The sequence below is a fragment of the Neodiprion virginianus genome, chromosome 4, assembly GCF_021901495.1.
Source record: "Neodiprion virginianus isolate iyNeoVirg1 chromosome 4, iyNeoVirg1.1, whole genome shotgun sequence".
In the NCBI taxonomy this organism is placed as follows: domain Eukaryota; kingdom Metazoa; phylum Arthropoda; class Insecta; order Hymenoptera; family Diprionidae; genus Neodiprion; species Neodiprion virginianus.
Genome location: NC_060880.1, coordinates 2,744,537 through 2,765,731, shown reverse-complemented (window position 1 = coordinate 2,765,731; position 21,195 = coordinate 2,744,537). Strand labels below are relative to the sequence as shown.

The window sequence follows — 21,195 nt, the reverse complement described above, 5'->3', positions numbered from 1 at the left end:
TTTCCAAATTTTCGCTTATCGTTTCAATTTTTCCGAATTTTGTTATTAGATTGACCAGTTCTGTTAGTTATATACACATTTCAAATGAAAATTAATACAAATCGTTCCCGCGCTTAGAGCATATACTACTAGAGGTACAGCTATCCAAGATGATGTCACAGAAATGTAACATGACGCCCATGAATGCGACAACTGATTTCACGTAAATAGATTACTTGAAGTTACTTATTTATTTCCATATATTCTGTTTACTGATAGTGCCAGTATGTGCAGTCAAAAGTTGCAAAAATAATAACATAAACACTAAGGATAAAATATAAAATTTTTACCATTCCCAACGGAGGATAATTACGTTCATGTTAATTACGTTTGAATTTGGCGCTTATAAAGTTCGAAAAATCATGCATGTATGTATACCAACCAAAGAAATCTAAAGAAATTTCGACCTCCGTCCAACGCCCCGTCCACTCCATGGATTTTCGGTCGGATTTCGCTTCGGCGGTTGGCAACGCCGATTTGAACCGTCGATTTTATCGTAAGAGTTGCGATTGCGAGTCAGTGTGAGTATCGCAGCACCGTAGAGTGGATATACAAGAAGTGATACTGCTTCGTCGGATAACAACAGCGGAATTCTTCGTGCGGTGATTCTTTCGCTGCACCACTTTGGTTTCATAATATAACGATTATCCACAGCGTCAACGAGCGTCACTCGTACCTATAAACGGACAAACGCACGACACTAATTCAAGGTTAGCTTTTGCACAATAATAATGTACCCAAAGGCAGTTATTTGTATTGTAGGTTAGCTGCCAATGAATGTTTAAGCTTAATTGTACATGCCCGTAATTAGCATGAATTTGACATTGCGATCCTTACAATTCTGTCACATTTACTTCCATTTGTCTTGATATTTTGCATTTTCATCAATGCGCCAAACTGACCCCGCAGCTGTAATTCTGATTTGTTTGACAGCAACGTCAATGCTTCGTTGAATTTTTCACTTCATCGTACATTTGGAATTGATTTCTTTACGAGAAAAATTCCCATTTATTGTATTTAATTATTGACATAAGAAACCTCAGCTGAAAAGAATACCAAAAATTATCGTAAAAAAGACCAATTATGATGAACCGACAGACATCGGAGAAAGAGACCTGACATTTATAATAATATAGATATTATTATGTGCCTTATAATCCCTATAATCCTATTTATCCCTGTATGATTAACTTTGTGATTTTACTTACAGGTGTAACTTTACTTTACTGGTTAAATAAACATCAAATATCAAATTTGGTAAAAGTGTCGATAATATTTTAACCAGAGAACTGTTAATAATCACAGTGTTGTTTTGTTTCAGATGTCGGGCAGCAAGTGCCGCAATTGCGGATCTACGGATATAGAAACCGATCCAGCACGCGGAGACGCAGTTTGTACACAATGTGGTTCTGTCCTCGAGGATCAGCTGATAGTCAGCGAAACAGCTTTCGAGGAAACTGCGACTGGGAATATTATGCTTGCCCAGTTTGTAGCCAGCGACAGTGCCGGCGGTGCAACAAGTTTTGGTGCAGGTATGCCTAAATATTATGCCTACTTTCGTGGTTACTTGAATCAGGCGAATACACTCGTCCGAGATTCAGCTATGCATATCACTGAGCTGTTAATCAATATTACGAGTGTATAACTAAGAAGATACGTACCTGTGATCTTGTGAAATTAGTGACAAATTTTAAGTAATTCTGTCATCTCGTTATAAACACTCACAGTTTAACGCAATTCTATCGCCAATTGTAGCCTACCATGTGAGCGGTAAAGAATCTCGGGAAGTCACTATACAAAATGCGAGGAAAGGCATAACAAATCTCTGTACTCAGCTAAGGTGAGAATATTTTTGTGCAAATAAGTATCTAATCGATACATTCATATACTTTGAATGAATCTGTGACGACTTTATCCAATACCTAGGTTAAATCAACACTGCGTCGACACTGCTGTAAATTTTTATAAAATGGCATTGAGTCGTCATTTAACCAGGGGTCGGAAACAGGAACACAATCATGCAGCTTGCGTTTACATTACATGTCGCACCGAGGGAACAGCACGTATCCTTTTCAGAACAAACCTATCATAAGTATGATCCGTGCAGAATAGTTGCGTAAACTCATTCGAAATGTTGAGAATATCTAAATATTTGATACTCGTGAATTTTATTATGATTAAAAATTATTTCTAGAAACTTTTCTGCTATATGAAAAAATCTTTTTCCTTAATAACAGATTTAGATATGTTAATTGATATTAGCGATGTACTACAAATTTGCGTTTACGAATTGGGACGGACATATTTGAGATTCACTCAGGCGTTATGCATCAACATTCCTTCAATGGGTAAGTTTGATCTTATCTCATTATAGTTTATTTTTATATTCGATGATTATCATGTGTTGGATGGAAATGGGAAAAAATATAGGAATAACGATACATCGGGTTTAATATTTTATGTGTTTATAGTATGAAATAACAATTTACATATTAGAAATGATAAATTTCTATACACGTGAAATGGCAGAAGCAGATCTAACAATATAACTCATTATTCCAACAATATTTGAATAGTATAAGAAAGTGCCTGCAGCCTAGGTGCTGATACGTATAAAACGTAACTATATATTCTTCTCATACAGAGATCTACGGGGTTTAATTTTTTCTTTTTTCTCCTCTCTTCTATTAATAGGCTAGTAGTTTATAATATCTCATACATGTCAAATTCTATGAAGATTTCGCACTTGTTGCGTAAGAAATTTTACAACCTTCGATACAACGTGTTCAAAGTGAATAGTTTTTACATCTTATTCGAGACAAGATATCATAGCCTGGTGCAATCTTAAGCTGACTATCACAATGAATGTTAGTGGTTGTACTTCAAGTATATAGTTATACAAGTAAGTGCTGACTATTTTCCGACTTTGGCTTAGGTGCCGAATTTAATAAAAATTGTATTAAAATTGTCACCACTGAATCATCGATATATATATACATATGTATAGATATGTGTGTATATATACATATAGTATATATATATATGTGTGTGTATGTATATACATATAGTATATATATACATATACAAACTTATTCAGAATAAAGTTATAAAACACTAAATCAGGAGCATAGTTTTTGTCATGACTTGTGCGTTGCTTAAAAGGTGAAGAAAAATTGAAATTTTCTCTGTTCTCTTCTATTTCACATTTGAAATTACAAGTTGATAATATTATTTGATACAGTTGCCGTGAATAAAGAATTCGATAAAATAACATTTTTTTTCTCCAGTATTTAATATTTTAAATTTAACAATGAAATCGTGAGAATGATATTTCCTAACAAGCTACACTATTTTACACTTTATAAAAGTGACGAAAACTAAATCTGGGATAATATTATCTTAGCGGTGGTCTATCTCCATGTGTAATTATAATTTTACTCATAATTGTTATTTTCACTGCAATAAGTAAAGTGAGAATAACTTTTATACATAATAAATATGGGATGTAATATCAATGTCCGATATTCAACAGCTCCCCTCAGCGCAGTGTCAATAGGAAATGGGAGCGGTAAAACCATTAGTGAGAAACATTATTGATAGTTATTGCAACGGGTAATTACACCATTGTCTCTGGGATAAAGTTGCGTCAATCATCCGTAGGGGGTCCATAAAATATAAGTTCAGGAATTTGACCTCCCTGAACTCCAGTCCCATTTGTACTTTCTGAGCTGCATTGGAATTGAAAATTAACACTGCCAATGGTTGCTTCCGACATCCCTTCTTGACCAAAGTAGCTCAGTTCACCACCGTCCAATATTGCGCTTGCGGTATAAAAACACTCAGGTTCTATTTGAATAGGATTTTCGAAGTACACGTGAAAAGTATTGCTCGAACCGTCGGAAAAGAATTTCGTATTATTTTCTGATAACACACGGCCCAATCTTTTCAATTCTATTTTAACGTTATAGTCAGCCGCTCCTGATGAACTTCCGTATAAACCAAAACCAACAACAAAAATTCGCTTATCGACGCTAAACTGAATCGAATCGCATCTCCCTCTGTAGCGCCATTGATTAGATCTGTATGCACACGACTGAAACCTGTGGCAGACCTGAAAAGAGATAATAATTGGTGTTTTGATAGCGTTTACATTCGTCAGGCATATAAGAAGGATAAGAGCGAATATTTGTTAGTGATAGAACTCGGGGTGTATCGATTTTAGCAGCGAGAGAATTTTATTCAATTTTTTATCGCTTTAAAGATGTGAAAATTCGAAAGTTTCTTATAATTTTAAAATGATTTATTTAATCGAAAACCACAGCGCTCTTAATCTCTGAAATGATATCGATTATTTTCAGCAAAGGTCGGTTTGAACATTCTATCGTTTTCTTGATAGTATCTTTATACATGTATTGGGGTGCGAGTAGATTCGAAGGAAAATATTAATAGCGATAATGATAGCGTGCATAGCAGGCAAACAAAAATTCAGACTTCTCTGTAACGTCCAACTTCAATTTATGATTTTTAGAGATGTTAGTGGCAGTTGGGGGCAAATAATTATTAAAGTTAATATATTGCTTCTAGGTAATATCAATTGTCTACAACCAATGAAAAATTGTTAGTCTGCAGCATTGAAGACATTTGACAAGTTTAGTATCAATCATAGAAAAAAAAATGTACTTCATATCGTTCCAACTTTGTTCTCAAATTCATAAAAGGGCCAATTGAGTGGCGTTAGGTAAAGTTTGGTGGTAAGTGAAATACAGAAATTGAAAACGGAAGAATATCAAGTTAAAAAAAAAAAAAACAGGTACGCTTGAAATTCTCTGACAAGTAGTAACAGCTACCAGCAAATTATATGATCTGCGAACACTAATAGAGAATATAGTATTGATAAAAAATCATGAAATAGATTAGGGACAAAAACCAAAAACGTTGTGATTCACCTGAGTCTTCAGCCCTTGTCGAGGTTTGATTGGGTAACAAAGTTGTGGCTTGCTACTTGCAGTGAAATGGAGAAAAATGTCTATTGTTTCCTGTGGGTTTAGAATCCCAGTTTGTGCTACGCCATTAGCAAACTCCTCTAAGCTCATAGCCGGGAGTCTTATTAAATTTAAGGCAGGTCCTAGAAGAAAGAAATAAAAGTTTTACATCCGTAGCTAAAGGTCTTTGCAAGGTGGGGAAAAAAAAAAAAAAAAAAAAAAGAAACAACAATTATTTGCTCATAACACATAGTATTGATGTGCGATGGAACGTTTCAGAAAAGTTTCATGCAATTCGTGAGCCAAGTAATGGCCGAAAACACGATCAATCATTATCACTTTGACAATAATATATTTGTGGTGCTTAAAATTATTGTAATCACCGTTCCGTCATACTGTAGATGTACGTACATTTGATGAGAGGCTGAAAAAAAAATAGGAATAAAACTCACCTAACAACCGTCTCTGATTGGCGGGTGTAGCCTCTAGTTCACGGCGAGCGCATTCGGCGGAGGCCCATCTGAGAGCTGCATCCCATAGGTGGGTCTCCTTGCAGTTTAGGGTCTCTCGAGAGAGGACAGACTCGAGGGTGTGGATGTCTATATCCACAAACCCGTCCGACCTCAGGGCCATTTCTGCCTGCAGGCAAATTATTGTTGGAATGTCTCAAAAATTGCATGTTGTGTCATTCGAATCATATATTTTGTTTCGTCAATACTAGGAGCATTTGGTATTTTAATGACTTTACTGAAAAATATTGCATTGTGAAAATTAGCTGATAACAACAATACCGAAGTAGTAAAATACCAAAATATCAATGGTTGGAATAAATTTTGATCGTAAAAATTATTCGTGCACAGTTCGTGCACGCTTCTCGAGATTTCGGTTTTCCCTATTAGAATTAAAGTTTCGTATGAGTCTTAAATTTCTTTGCTAAGATTACAAAATCGGTACAAGAAATGAAAGTAAATATCGCAGAATTAAACCGATGAGACATAGTTAATTATTGGGCCGATGAACGCAAATGATACAGAACTTAGAAGTCTTCGGTAAAAAAAAAAATAAAAATCAAGATTTTCACCATAACAGATTCAGCCAGATAAAATCGAAAAATACAAGATTCGATTCTTGTTGCTCAGGTGACTGTCGTGCCGCGATTCTCTGTTGCACACGAATACGAGATACAATATACATATATAATAAGTGGCAATTAACTTGTCAATATTCATTTATTCTCATTTGTCATATCAAGGCAGTGATATTCAATATGTATATATATTGAATATTTAACTACAGTATACAATATAACAGTAAGCTTTGTTGCATATTGGTCGGTTCTCTCTTGCATACTGATATAAGTCGATACAAGTACGAAAAGGGACATTATAATCTTTGGTTATGTCGTTGTGTGCATCTGATGACGGCTATGGCAATACATATTAGCAATGTAACGAATAACCAACACTGTGCTTTTTGTCCGCGCAAAATTCTTCTCTAATTCAATAACAATTCATTGGATATGTATAACTATGTCTATATACTTTGCCAGTATCGACAGTATTATTTACCTTTGAGCAACAAATTTACACTTAACGTACCACAATTTCTTAATCAACACTGATTCAGTTCAATTTTATTCAATCTACGTATAAGCTGCGTATGCCTATTAGCTATTTGAACTGGCCAACTTTTATGGTGTCAACTATAACTTGAAAAACGGGTTGATAGAGTCTCCAGAAGGGTGTTCATATACACCAGCCAATCGGCATTGTGGTAACAATAATGATATAACCCAATTCAGTACAGTGAAATTGAGTTTAAAATCTTCAACTTGACGCTTAGAGATTTTTATAAAACGATCACACTGTCGGCATTAGCAATATATGAAATGTGATCGTCGAAAAGAAAAAAAAACTTTGCAACATTCTATGTGGAAGTAGTTGAACAAATTTTTTTATGTATGTCTAGAATAGTCGTCGCAATCATTATTGCAGCACGCATCCAGATTGATATTATTTTCGTTACTTTCATAATCGTCGGCATAGATGTCTTGATAAGTTACATTCTCTGTGACTTCAATGCCTAATCTGTTATCTGGAAAATATGGTTCACTTCTAGTTCGGCTGAGCGAAAATATTGGATGATGATAGTTTAATTTCGTTTCAGGAGGTGAACAATCACTTTCTGAAAGACAAAGCGAGTATGGAACGATTTGAAACCTATTACTTTGGTAAAATCCATTACTGGAATTCAGCTTATAATTCTTATAAACATTCTGACTCTGTAAATCAACGAAACGACTTCTGGGAAAAATATTATCACCGTCGCTGAAACTAAAAGTTCGATAAACACATCGGTTGTCTGAACTCGTTTTATCGTCCGCAGAGCTATTGGTGTCGCTTTCGCTTAAGCGGAGAGATCCCAGAACCCGCTGATTCTCACTTACTTGAGCGTCAATAACTTCCCAGCAGCGTTGCATAAGGTCTGGCTCTTCGAATAGTCGCGACTGGCTCAACAGAAGGCAGGCATTCTTGGCGGTTAAACTGGTTTCTAAATAATTGACACACGCTCGTGCCAGGTGGGGGACAATGTACTTCTTTGCTACATACAAAGTAGCCAGGACTGTGTCTGCCTCCAGTTGAATCTCGTCGCAGTACATGTACCTTGAAAAATATTTATCCCCATTGCATTTCAAAATTTCTCGTTATTGCACGACTCGGTATTTTCCTTATCAGAAGCATCAAAACAGTTTGATGTTATTCTGACAAGATATATGCTCATTTAGTTATCGAGTTGTTTATTATTCATTGTGCTTACTTCAGTAGAGTGAGAAACGCTGCAGGTTCCACATCAGGTACTTCGATATCTTTTTTATTTTCTGCCAAACCTCCGTAAAACATGGCATAGAATACGGAACTTCCCGTGGCTAATACATATTTGTGGGCTGGTATGGGTTGAGTGTGTCCTGAAACAGTCGTCAGGTCACAATACACCATCTTTCCTTACTTTTTGCGACCCTTAATTTTCAAAATTACTCTGAATCAGCTATCCGTGCCAATGAGATGAAACTGTATATTTACCCGGACTTCCAACAATGAACTGTACATCTGCCATAAGATGGTTGTTGAACATGGCAGCATTGCGTTCACGCACGCTTGACTTTGTCGCTTGCCAATTCGGATCTTGGGTACAGTCTTCCGGTGATGGAAGATTTAGTTGCGTTATTTGGGAAGAAAGAGAGGATAAAGGCGAAGCTGGGGTGCTCGCTGGCTGCGTGATAGCACCTTCGCGCTGCAATATCACCGAAGACGATAGAGGGCTGACTGACGGCGGAGAGCCTGACACATTGTTTGGCGACTCGGCTGAAACACAATATAGGAAAAAGTAGACGTAATTGTGCCGATGCTATACCTCGATCATTAGTTCGGAATTCTCAGTGTAACTTGTTGCTAACAAATTTAGTTGGTAATTTCGGCGCAACATTATTCGACATTGAATTACTCATACTTCTAATATTTACTTGGTATTTCCCTGATTCCAAACAGTCCTTTGTAATACATGTCAGTGGATACGGATCGTTGTACTCAAGTAGTGATTTGCAACCAAGTGCCAAATTTATTGTAGCGAGGAGTGAAAAGGTGAAAGTTAGAGAAACAAAAACAGAACGAAAGAAAACTTGTGAGGTGTAATCCTGTAATTTTACGAGTCAGTGAATTGTACAAAGGCAAACTGTGGGTCATGGACAGGTCGGAGTTCCATATTCAATGGTAATCAATTCTAAACCTAGTACAGTAGCAGTTTGTCACGTCATATTTCGCTCATTAATTATGTAAACGTGGACTGCTCGATGAAGCGATAGGTATTTAGATGGTTAAATAACCAACTCTGAAGGCGTAGAGTTTTTTTTGCTCTTCTGTCACAAGTTCCTGGAAGCGATCGAGCGAACCGATGGAACGAACAACGCATATACACTGTACACAACCAGTTGTGCTAGATTAAGGTTATAATACATGGTACAGTAGAAATTTAGAATTATATCCCGTGTAAAGAAGGAAATTAATACCCGAAAAGTGAACTATACAAACAGCGGTAGTATGCGAGATCTATCTGAAACGACATGCACAAACAGAGAGTTGAAAACAGGAAGTAATGCAAAATGATGATTGACGGAGTTTATATCGAAAAAAAATAAATAAATAAATAAACAAACACTGCCTACTCCCTTCGATTACGAACGTAGTGGAAGGAAATTTTATAATTACCGTCAGTATACATTATTTTGTATACGTTCTTGCCGATATCTTTTTTTTTTTTTTCTATTTTTATATTTATTTATTACTTTAGTATGTCCAGCAGTTGCTGTATTCGTACGTTTTTGAAAACGACATCGTGTTGCGAAAGAAATGAGAAATCTGCTGGTCGTTATACACTCGAATCGACAGAAGAGAGTCGGTCGGTCGTACGGGGGAATTAGAAAACACTGAAATCGCCGTCGGTCGCCGCCATCAGTACCGCTTCACACACCAACGCGTTTCGTGACATCATTAACCAGACGAAAGGGGCATGCGTGTGTTTGTGCGTGCGTCACGCATTAGGGAACCGCTGCTGAACGATTCTTTGCGGGAGCCGTGAATAATACGGAGCATAAATGTAACGTCACGTCAGTACCCCTAACCGGCAATGCTATTAAGTTGTATCGGTCGGTAAAAGAGAAACTGAGGTTTCGAATCGACTCGGCTGAAGCAGTAACGTTAATGTACCAAAACGTTGAGAGAAAAATTACTATTCTGCACCTTTAGAATACCCCCTGAAGAAATTGAAATTTACAAAATCTAGGTTTGTTTATGCTGTATTAACAGTTTACCAAATCTAAAGTAATCCTAATGTTGCAACATGTAACGACTTTTGCCAAAGATGCATCATTAGAATAACGTTTCAAATTTGAGAGTGATTAAGATCGCTGTGGTTCAGCCGGTACCGAGGCAACCCTCCTTGCATCGGTGTTTTGCGGTCCGACGCAATACGGAGCTTGCACAAATATGTGTGCGTAAGCGTAAGTTATTACGCATCGCGTTTGGCGTGAACCAGAACGGAATCAGTTGATTCCGATATTTTTGATTACGTTTAAACAAATTCGTAAACTGTGAAAAAATCGTTACTTGCTAGAATTCTGTGATCAACACGACCGTCATTTACTACTTGCTTATTTTACACCAGTTAGAGGTATGTGATGTATGTGCGGCACTCACCGTTCACCCAGGCATTTGTTTGTGTTACGGATATGTTATCCTGGAAACGTTTCACCGGTTTTGGAGCAATTTTTGAATATAAATTAGACATCGCCATTTTGTCGAAACTTCTTTAAATAATCTGTACAGTATCCTTGTACTTTAGTCTTTCGTATTTATCTGTATTATCATATACCCCAATGAAACATTCAACGTGAAAACGGTTTGTACAAACTCGAGGGCTATTCTAGACTGTTGAACTGGCGACAAACCAACTAGACAACCCGTCCTGCCGCAGGCGCCAACGGTCGATATAATACACCTATAATTCAAAGTGCGCAACTCCGTTTTTCGATCTCCGCCAGTTCGCTACTCGGAACCTCTCCCTTTGTATGTACCTTATAGTACCATCACACACATGCGCACATCAGTCTCGTCGTATAGTTTATCTTCGCATCGAAAATGCGCAGAATTCCACTCTTAAGATGCTCGTGCATAAAGTGCAAATGTACTTCTTTTTTTAAAAAAAAAAGTCGATATCAATTTTTTTACAAATATTCATACAAATGCAGTTTCCTCACGTTCACCTGTTGGTTCAAAACCAACGAAGACAAAACAGAAATAATAAAAACACAAGAAAAAAGTGCAAATGAAAATTATGCCTCACATCATAACCGTGAAATCTACACCTCAATCGACCCCATTTGCAATTACTGTAGTACAGTATAGTATACGCAATAATTGTCAGTGGCGGATAAACCACGTGCAGCGTTCTCTTTGGCTCACGCCACATTGTAATACCTCTGCACACATAATATCGTTTCATTCGTTTTTCACCTCAGTGCGTTATACCTATATATGCGCATTACAGGTATGTCCCAAGCGGTTACGTAACGTGTAATCATGTTCTGTCTGCAGACGTGCCACGGGCGCACGTGGAGTGCTCGACAGAGAAAGGTTAAATACGAGAATACCGGTCGTGCGTGGATGCGCTTTGTATGCGTATCACAAGAATTACCAAAAATAATCGATTACTATTTCCCGATCAATCGAGTATAATCGATTATTTTTCAAACTCGATTAATCGACCGACTCGATTGTTTTTGTCTTTCACTCCCATGAACGACGCAGTACAGTATCGATTTATGTCATTTTTACCGATCGAATGGAAACGTGTTCGATAACTTTGTTGGACTCGATTAATCGATGAATCGATTATTTTTAGCTCAATGTCCAAATTGACCGCGTCTCGTGATATAGATGCTCGGTTACCTTGGTCCCAGGGTTTCATTGTACTTGTCAGACATTAAATCGGTTCGAAAGCGTTCTGTAATAATTATAGCGTCTACAATTTGTTGTTGCACGATCTCTTAAGGTGTATAAAATACTGTACATATACCTTGACAGAGAATTTGTTGCTTCTTCAAAAGCGCCTGTGTACCATGATCTATGATTGTTACACGTAAGCATAGGATGAAATTTTATGAGACTAAAGTTAGTAACGTTACTTTAACGATGCGTGTGCAGTTCGAACTTTAGAATGTCCTCAAATTCAGCTAATAAATAATAACAAAGAAAACCGGTTCACATTTCGAAAGATCAACTCCGTAAAAGTCGTCCTAAAATTGTATAACAACTGTTTTTTTCCATGACGTTTCGTTACGTTAACGTTAATAACTCCAGCCTTCTTAAATTTTTCAACTTTTACCTCCGCGTCTATTTAGGCCCCTTCTACGAAGACTTCCGTAGTTTTGGCTGACCATGGGTATCCTGTCTTCGGCACCGACTATCGCGTGATTTTCTTCAATCGTTGCCGACTCCAGTTGGAATCTTCTTTCATCCGGGGACCCGGATGTTTCCTCCTCTTCGAGGATCAGAGCCGCCAAATTTGCTATTCCTCTGTGGAGGCCGTTCTGCTCGCATCCAGGAACTATTCCCAGTCCGATACGCGAACTGATCTCACTCACGACGTCGCGCACCAACATTTTCATATCAAGTAGCCTCCGTTCGCCCTCTCGCCTGCTTTTTCTTCCTTTTTACTCAATTATTCACGTTCTTACTTTTATCATCCAGCCACCTCAGGGTGATTTTTCTTTCTTTCTTGTCGCATCATTCGCAGAAAATCGTAGAATCGCAGTTTCCTACGCTACCGATCGGCAAGGGATCGTTTTCACGTTTCATTGTTACTCTCGCTTGCGATAATGCAACAGTTGTTTGACGATTTTATTCGCTTCTCAATTGTCTAACGGTTAAACGAAAACTCACCTCTTTCATTATTATCACAAGTTTCCGATCTCTTCACCGAGCACAGTCTTTATCTATAATCAAGTATAAAATACAATTGCAGTCATCTCGTCGTGTATGAAATTTGACATTACTATATCAGAATATAGGTATAATTATAAAATTTTTTTCTTCCATTGCTTAACAATGTTACCAGCTGTAGGTACGTATGTATGTAACTGTATACACATTCACGTGTACAAGGTATGCAGTTTAGTGTTGCAACACCGTGACGGCACAGCCACCTTTCCCTAACGTTGCCGGCGGCCCTCCCTCCCCACTTGAACCTCGCGACACCTTGGTTTGCGATTTTGTTGTCTGATTTGATTCGTTTTTCGCAAACTTGGACTTGCATTTAATTTAAGAAGCTTACTGCGCTGTCGGTAAATGGGTTTTCTTCACGATATATTGTACGTTTTTATTCTTTCATAGGCAATCCTTATCCCTGTATACGAATCAGGGTTTCAAATAATACGCGACATTAAACACTGCTATATCCTTTCTCCAATCGAACGTTATATTTATTGTTAGTAATTTTATCAGTTCGTGGAACTCTATAACAGCTGAAACATTTTATTCTCATCTTTTGACAAGTAATTATAAATCGATTTTGTCTCCTTTCTAATTAAGTTAATGGGGATTCCTTAATATTGTGGAAAAACCTACAACGAACAAACACATTTGAAAATTCACGTCGCCTTTCAAATGTAACACGGCTATAATACCCGCTCGTACCTTTTCATCATTCCCATAGTGTTCGGCGAACGTCGAGTGACGACGGTGATAATAATATTGTTTTTGGCCTCGGCAATGCGCGTCTCTCAGTTTCTGATCGTGAATAAATTGCGCAACATTGTTTCGCGGAATCTTCGCTTTCCCCCCCCTCCTCGTAGTACGACGCTGAAGTTAGTAACGTTATTGCAATGATTTATTTTTCGGAAAAATCGTTACTTCACAATTCCACGGGTGTCCGAAATGCTGTAAAACATAATAAGATAAAACTTATTCACATTCTCAAAAACTTAGCTACTTCAAAGTCACTATAAATATGCAAAGTATTAATTTTTCTCCCCCAATGTTTCGTTCCGTTAACGTTACTAACTTCAGCCTCATCTCGGAGTCACGTTTTGCGTATTGGAGGATGACTTTTCTCTCATTCTTTGTTTCAATTCTTTTCTTCCATCGTTTGTTCTTATTTTACTTCATCGTGATGGCAATGAGGATGATTGTTATTATCCTCATGTTATTGACGTCGAATTCATGAAAACAATCATACGGTCTATAATAATGCGCGGTAAAATGAGTATAATTATTATACCTATATACGGTTGTTTTTCACGAATATCAGTATATAACGAAGTATCCATGAAAAAAGATTCGTCTACTGATAATATTTAAACAGCTTCGTCAAGTTTTTACTCAACAGATAAGAAGCGAACTTTATTCATAAATCGCATCGGTATGAAGGATAATTGAATTTCAAGGCGATCGGCCAGCCTAACTTGTACGTCACTCCGTCGGTCAAGGTTTTCCGTTGAATCATGGTGTTGAAAGCAGTATTTTGATTAGATTTCGCGTATGGAAAAAAGAAAAAAAAAATTCCAACCAATATTCCTTCGATATGTTATTGCTAAAAATTCAACTGTCGTATTTCATCTGTATTACGCGATATATAGGGCATTTTGGGTTTAAAACTGAAAACAACGTATTGAAATTTTGAAAAATAATTTAGTGTGTTTGGACCGGTTGAGACGAAAAATGTAAAAAAAAAAAATTCCGCAAGACTGTTGTTGCTAGGTAAAAATTCTCAATAAAATCAAAAATACACGAACGTCGTTTACTGTACGTTTCATAAGAAACTAATCGATATAGTTGATCCACGTTGCGAAATTCATTTAAAATAAAATCAGGCGGCATTTTATAATTCGTTGAAACTCAATTTGATTCTAAGCTTTCTAAGTTTTCAGGTTTTATTTATTTATTTTTTTTTGTTTCTTTTTTTTTTTTGCGTCTCGTCGGCATCAACTCAAAGAATTTCCATCAACACGACTATAACACACAAAATACGATGCAATGTTGTATACGCTTATAAAAAAAAAATATTACACTGGCGTATTTATGCGCAAAGCATAACATCGTTACAGTATGAATGATCAAAGGTTCGCTGCTGAAGATTCCATTCGACAAAATAATAGGCTGACCCTCTCTAACCCAACTCACGATTGCTTACATATATATTATATGTATAACGCAGAAAGATAAAGAAACCGAGGCACATTGTTAACGAGTGCATATAAGTGTAATCTACGTGCAATGTGCTTTCGCCTTTACATCGTACATCATTGATATCATATTATAGCAAGTACACCTATCGCATCATATTCTCGTTTAACAGTCAGAGTTATTATACCATATATTATCATTTCTGATACAGTCGCACAATCTGTACCATTATATAATACTTATCGCATCATAATAAATCAGACACAAAACCTGTCCAATCGGTTTTTGTTACTTCAATAGTTTGAATTATAAAAAATTCCTATTCTCCATTATCGCATGGTGAAAATTTTAAACGACGATGTAAAAAAACATAATAAAATATATATACACACACACACACACACACACACGTATCACGTTCACTGAGCACCAGAAAAAAATAAATATATAAATAAATAAAGAAAAGCAAATAAAACAGTAACAATTACTTTGTTTGCACTTTCGTTGTTAGAAAATAAAAACTCTAGGTAAACTTATCCGCAGTTTAAATAATGTTTCGCATACTGTTGGCCCCGTAAACTTCATGTATCCGTGTAATTTATTCCTTGCTACGAAATCACCGCGAGTTGACACTAGTTTGCCCACACCGCCGCGTTCTTTGGCTCCGGCAACACTTTTACACGTCTTTACACTATGCCGCTACCAACCGCTGCCCTGATACCCCCAAGCCTTTACCGAGGTCTTCGGGATTTTCTCCCCACCTTCCACTAGTTTTTTCTGCCTTTTCATCTCCTCCCTCCTTCTCTCGCCATCTCTCTCTCTCTCTCTATCTATCTCTCTATTTATCTATCTCTCTCCTTTTTCATCTTTCTCTTTATTTGCCACCCTTCCCTCGACTACTTGCCCCCTCTTTGCCCCCTCCCGACCCCCTCCCCAATCGTTGTACTCGCTAATCACTTATGGTCACGTGTCTCAACAGTGACAACATTATTGTAAACAATGTCGTATTCTGTCGTTTTTTTGCCGCGGAAAATCCGACGTCTGCCGAGCGTAATAAATACCTATACTTATATGTATATACATATACTCGTTCAACCGATGATGAAATGTGAGAGGAGAGATTTCGACTGGCAATGCGTAAAATTGTAATAGGTACCATTATAGCTTATATCTCGTGAGGTATAATAACATTTAATGGAAATTCATTTTCTTGTATATTACAAAAAGTTTGGCTCTCTCCTGTGTATATATTATATATATATATATATATATGTATTAAATTCAATAAACCTTGCTCGGTTTGTCCTTTGTTGCTAAACGGAAGATATAAACGTATAAGACAAAATTTACTTTCACATCGATTGGTCGACAACTTATAAATATGTACCTCTTATATATAAAAGTTTGTCGGGGGGGGGGGGGGGGGGGGATATTTACGTTGCCTAATTATCATTGAAAGTCATCGTACATGCATAGGTATGCATTTATTATTGGTTGCCAAATGAATTCATCCGATCTATAATAACAGTGCAAGGTGAAGAAAATTAACGTTTATATTTGTCTTATTATCGGAAAATTTTATTGAGGATAAAAAATGCAAATGAGTTTTCTAGCTGTAATGAAAAAAAAACTGCCATGCTTCGTTATTCTTTTTAATTATGGTCACTCGTACGATATATTTTTTTAACTATGTATTTCGATAATTTGATGCTACTGCGATGAGAACTCGACGTTAATCAAGACATTATTCGGGTGAAAAAAAATTTAGTCAATCGAACAACCGTATTTAACATGTTGGAATTTTTATAAAATATTTTTAACACGTTTTTTGGTAATGGTAATAATATTTTAAATCGTTATTCGTAACGATACCGATTTTACGAGGATATTGTAGTAAGTGTAACAAATGAAATTTATTTATGCAATAATATTGCACTCTGCGCAGGAATGTAAATTAAGATTTCCACACTTTAAATATCTGTGCCTATAATAGCCGGTGTATTAGCATGCTTATAGTTGGCAAAAGATAAGAGTTTATAATAAACTTTCGTCCGAGATCTGTTAGTGCCATAGCGAAAGTCCGCGCCTTCACTTTCAGTAATTCACTGTGTTCTACTTACGTTGTAGTATAGAATGACCAAGAACGCGTTAAAATTTGAAATTCATCCACTCGCCCACACGAATCAAAACCCACGAAATCGAAGCGTTCGATCTTTCCTATCTGTTACTTCCATCATCCGCCTGTCCTGAGAATGGATTTATGTTTTATTATTATTTATGGATTATTAATTTGTGATTATATGTAGAAGGCGACAGAGCTCCGCAGTAATCGAATGTTTGCCAATGAGATATGAAGGAAATTGCGTACTAAACAATTTATCACTTACAAGTTTATTTGCAGCCTTATCATCTTCATGCATTTTATGTACATCATATATTCGAACGTCCTTATATTTTAGATCCTTGCCTCTACATCATGCGGTTTGCAAATAAACTTGAGTTTGGCGAAAAAAGTCACGAGGTTTCGATGACGGCACTCAGAGTCGTGCAAAGGATGAAAAGAGATAGTATTCACAGCGGTCGGAGACCTTCCGGTTTATGCGGCGCCGGTAAGTTCAAGGGACTTCCTCATCTTCCTAAATTATACCTGTGTGGGACTGTGTGCATGATGCACACCTTTGCATCATCACTGCTTACATTACGTTAAATTGCATGGTACAGTGCTTAGCCATGTATATTTAGTACCAAGTCAGGCTCAGACTTCCGGCAGCCTTCAGAATATTTCAGACCTTTGATACGTGTTCAGTAATCGTGGGGGAACAAAGTTCGGGGTCATCGAGTTTTCTCGTTTTACTGTTTGATCATATTTTGCGGTTTATTTATTCCACTTTGGTTTGTTCACAAGTCAACTAAGAATTTTTTCATCTTTTAAAACTTTTTTTTTTTATTAATCCTTGAATTACAGCACTGCTTATGGCTGCACGACTCCACGAGTTCAATAGATCCCCGGGTGACATTATAAAAATTGTCAAAGTACACGAGTCGACGTTACGAAAAAGGTAAATTTTATACAACCCACGTACGTTTAACCGCCTGTAATATTGTAGGTATAATTCTTATGTTTATTACTGCAGGCTGATAGAATTCGGAGATACTCCATCCAGTGCTTTGACACTTGAAGAATTCATGACGGTCGACCTGGAGGAAGAACAGGATCCACCCGCCTTCAAAGCGGCTAGGAAAAAGGACCGGGAACGTCTACAGAAGGTATCGTCACCTTAAATTTACACATCGGATTAATATATGATTCCAGTTGTCGATCTGAAAAATTCCTTTGCACTTCGTTCCATCTTTCTCGCATTCACTTCTTGACATGAATACTTCGTGTATACGTCGATTTTCATGATATCCAGAATTTTTTCAAAACGTTCTTTACTCCAATGATCACTATTATTATCATAATCGTTACTATTATCGTTGACGATTTATTCTGTTGATATTTCATCTAGTTGGAAAAAATGTCCAACGAGTTCAACGAGCTCCAATCCGAAATTGACAAGCAGCTGGAGGAACAGAAATCTGGGAAAGCAAGACGAAAGAAAGATGGTAATGTGATAGATATGTTTCAGCTTTATACCCCTTTATTTTTATTTCTAATCGTACTCTTATCCTGTATTTTTCCGACTACTTTCCGTTCTCAACATTAATAACAATATGAATCATTGTAATATGGTAACAGTTGCAATTCACTGTTTAAATTGCATGTTAAAACTTAACCTCCGGTATTTTTATTCTTCAGCGTCAAATCCAGAAGAACTAGACGCTGACAGGTTTATAAGAGAGAGCAATTTGAACATTATACAGGACTGCTTGACTGGGATGGTCGAGAGTTCCGGAAACGCTGCTGAAGATCACGACGATCCTCCACCCATCGTCGATTCCGGTGCAGTTCCTCGTTCTTCGGAGTATTTGGCCATGGGCTTGGGTAAGATTGCTTGCCTTGATTCAAAACAGGTTTGAAATAATTATGCAAAATCAAGCATATCCGGATGCAGTTCCGGGTATATATTAATTACGATTATTGGTAATTCGCACCATTTCCGGTCAACAGATTATATATTGTTAAAAAAAAATTCTTAGGCCCAGACATTGCTTCCATGGGATTAGCATCTTCGTTGGACGACAGAAGCAACGCCCCGAAAGAAAAGGACGTCTCGATTTACGAAAACGTGAGTTCGAGGTATCGTATAACACAATTTCTGAATCCTTACGAGTAATGGCTCTTATACGATTCGTGGATTTACCGATTCAGGGTTCACTGGAAATTGACATGTCAGGCATCGACGATGACGAATTGGATAGCTACATTATGTCTGAAAAAGAGTCGCGATATAAAGGGACATTGTGGAATAAGGTGAACGCGGAGTACCTTGAACAGCAAAAAGGTAATAAAGAAACGGATTATCAGAAAATCAAGTCTGGGGTATACCTACTTACATATTTGTGCTCAGTTGCAATCCCCAAATTTTGGACAATGCTCACTATACGATTACCGTATACCTGTTCGAAGAGAATGCGAGAGACCAACGAACTTAGAGTTGAATGGCTACTGAAGTTTAATCGGTAATTTGTATGATAGAAAAGGAAGAGAAGCGTCAGAAGGAGAAGGAGGAAGGGAAACCGGAAAAAAAGCGCAGACGAACAGCTCCGCGTAAGCAGAAGAATCAGGGACCAGCAAATAGTGCGGGTAAATTTATGCCACACACTGCAGTGCTTTTAATCGACTCATATTTGTCAATTACTTCATGCGTCTAAACTGTGTTTTACAGGTGAAGCAATCGAAAAAATGCTACAAGAAAAGCGGATATCTTCAAAGATAAACTACGAGGTACTTAAGAGCTTGAGCACCGTGATACCGGCACAGACGACTGGCGAGCAGTGCAACGATTCAGAGATTTTACCTGTACCCGCTTCGCCCTCGGCTCAAGATTCTTGTCAAACTTTCAGTCCTAGTCGGGCGTACGTAATTTTCGATACTCATCCTTTTGCCGACCGCACAATTCCTTATGCAAATGTTACTCTATTATTACCACCCATTCTAACAATGACCATTATTCTATATAAATTTGCAATATTATACATATCGTATTTATAGAAACAAAACACCGAGTGTTAAGGTCGAAGAATCGGTCGGAATACAACCGCGAAAGTTTCAAGGTCCAAAAGTCAACGCAAAACGTGCGCGGAAAATGGTCCAGGTTGGGCTTCCGCTTACCGATACGGAAATTGTCACTCAGGATGAGCCGTCAAAGGTTGAGGTAGCCTTGCCCTCGACACCAGTCGGGCCTGAACTCACCTCAGATGCTGGTAATTCTCTTTATTCCGATCTGCGTGCCATTGTTGCATAAATATAAAATTCAATATGGTAGCAATTGATGTGTGTTACATGACACTAACAAATTAGCAATACTTTGATTAATTTGGAATATTTTATCTATCCAGTCGGGGAAAATGAGGATTACGTGGACGAGGAAGCCGACGTAGATGCCGAGGCGGATGAGTTGTCTGTCGGCCAGATGCTGGGTCGGTATACCGGTGATGACGATTACGGATACGGCTACGAAGATGAGGATTATTGAATTTTTTTCAGAGTGCGGACACGTAAGACTTTTGATACATATAAAATATGTAATCACGGTACGTGACAGCGTCACGTGAATTTACAGAATAACTTTTTGACTTCGTTATCAGATACTTTTACTTATGGACATTTTTAGAGTTCGCACGTCTGATGAGCTACGTCAGGCCGAGGATGGATGAATCTTGACGCAAAATGAACGTGAGCTCTCGGCAAATAATCTCACGCCTTACATGCGCTACATTGGGTTAATCGACATTAGTGTATCGTTAACAGCGTCGGGCCTGATTATCTGAAGTTGAGACTAATGAATTTTTCCAATGCTCATTGCTGTAGTGGGCTGGTAAAATTCAATGTTGTACAGACCGTTCGAAAGGTGGAGAACAACATCACAACGCGTGACAACCACGTCAAATTCCCAGTCGGTGAATAATTGTAATTTGTGGACATTTACTCGGTTTCTTGATACGTCTAGATGGTGAAGAATTATGCATTTATTCGGTCAACTTTCGTTATGTAAGTTGAATTCATACCTATCATCTCAACGAATTCAAAGCGAATTCAAAACGGGAGGTACGGTATTTAACGATGGAAATCGGACTGATTTTCGTGATATTCACAGTTATTTCGACAAGTATTTCAATGTTTTCAGCAAATATGTGCTAGCCAACAGTGTATGGAAAACGGTGGCACATGAATGGTAAATGAATGAGAAAATAAAGAGTAATGTACCATTGTTCATATTTTACACTCTTCTTCTCCAACTCGTACATGACTATTTCGACATCCTTGAATAATCTGA

At 37.4% G+C, this 21,195-nt stretch overlaps 2 protein-coding genes across 10 annotated transcripts; one reads left to right on the top strand and one right to left on the bottom strand.

The window, feature by feature from the left end:
• Positions 1 to 533: 533 nt before the first annotated feature.
• On the top strand, positions 534 to 21,141 carry LOC124303386 (transcription factor IIIB 90 kDa subunit). 3 transcript variants are annotated; one of them, XM_046760518.1, is made up of 17 exons: positions 534 to 749; positions 1,361 to 1,571; positions 1,795 to 1,879; positions 1,966 to 2,102; positions 2,283 to 2,387; positions 17,215 to 17,364; positions 17,721 to 17,814; positions 17,890 to 18,022; positions 18,265 to 18,361; positions 18,555 to 18,740; positions 18,896 to 18,984; positions 19,068 to 19,200; positions 19,395 to 19,502; positions 19,585 to 19,774; positions 19,911 to 20,122; positions 20,258 to 20,406; positions 20,533 to 21,141. In XM_046760518.1, exons 2-16 carry the CDS (start codon positions 1,361 to 1,363, stop codon positions 20,392 to 20,394), a joined length of 2,067 nt encoding a protein of 688 aa, XP_046616474.1. In that variant the 5' UTR covers positions 534 to 749; the 3' UTR covers positions 20,395 to 20,406; positions 20,533 to 21,141. The 3 variants fall into 3 exon arrangements, with proteins under 3 accessions (XP_046616474.1, XP_046616473.1, XP_046616475.1); XM_046760517.1 differs by having other exon boundaries at positions 536 to 749; positions 20,258 to 20,416; XM_046760519.1 differs by lacking the exon at positions 17,215 to 17,364 and having other exon boundaries at positions 536 to 749; positions 20,258 to 20,416.
• LOC124303388 (BTB/POZ domain-containing protein 6) lies at positions 2,488 to 15,455 on the bottom strand. Of its 7 annotated transcripts, none has more exons than XM_046760522.1 (8): positions 15,244 to 15,455; positions 11,958 to 12,567; positions 8,102 to 8,383; positions 7,839 to 7,986; positions 7,468 to 7,684; positions 5,474 to 5,660; positions 4,986 to 5,164; positions 2,488 to 4,150 (listed from the first exon to the last, which is right to left on the bottom strand). In XM_046760522.1, the coding sequence occupies exons 2-8, from the start codon at positions 12,238 to 12,240 to the stop codon at positions 3,686 to 3,688; spliced, it is 1,761 nt and encodes a 586-aa protein (XP_046616478.1). In that variant the 5' UTR covers positions 12,241 to 12,567; positions 15,244 to 15,455; the 3' UTR covers positions 2,488 to 3,685. The 7 variants fall into 7 exon arrangements, with proteins under 7 accessions (XP_046616478.1, XP_046616480.1, XP_046616479.1 ...); XM_046760524.1 differs by lacking the exon at positions 15,244 to 15,455 and adding an exon at positions 14,982 to 14,999; XM_046760523.1 differs by lacking the exon at positions 15,244 to 15,455 and adding an exon at positions 13,268 to 13,722.
• Positions 21,142 to 21,195: the final 54 nt, after the last annotated feature.

Coding starts and splice junctions, on each gene's coding strand:
- LOC124303386 (XM_046760518.1), top strand. CDS start 1,361: ATGTCGGGCAGCAAGTGCCGCAATTGCGGATCTACGGATATAGAAACC. Junction 17,365..17,720: donor TTCCGGTTTATGCGGCGCCG/GTAAGTTCAAGG, acceptor CTTGAATTACAG/CACTGCTTATGGCTGCACGA. Junction 19,201..19,394: donor GTACCTTGAACAGCAAAAAG/GTAATAAAGAAA, acceptor TTTGTATGATAG/AAAAGGAAGAGAAGCGTCAG.
- LOC124303388 (XM_046760522.1), bottom strand. CDS start 12,240: ATGAAAATGTTGGTGCGCGACGTCGTGAGTGAGATCAGTTCGCGTATC. Junction 7,685..7,838: donor GCGTTTCTCACTCTACTGAA/GTAAGCACAATG, acceptor ATATTTTTCAAG/GTACATGTACTGCGACGAGA. Junction 5,661..7,467: donor GGGAAGTTATTGACGCTCAA/GTAAGTGAGAAT, acceptor ATTTGCCTGCAG/GCAGAAATGGCCCTGAGGTC.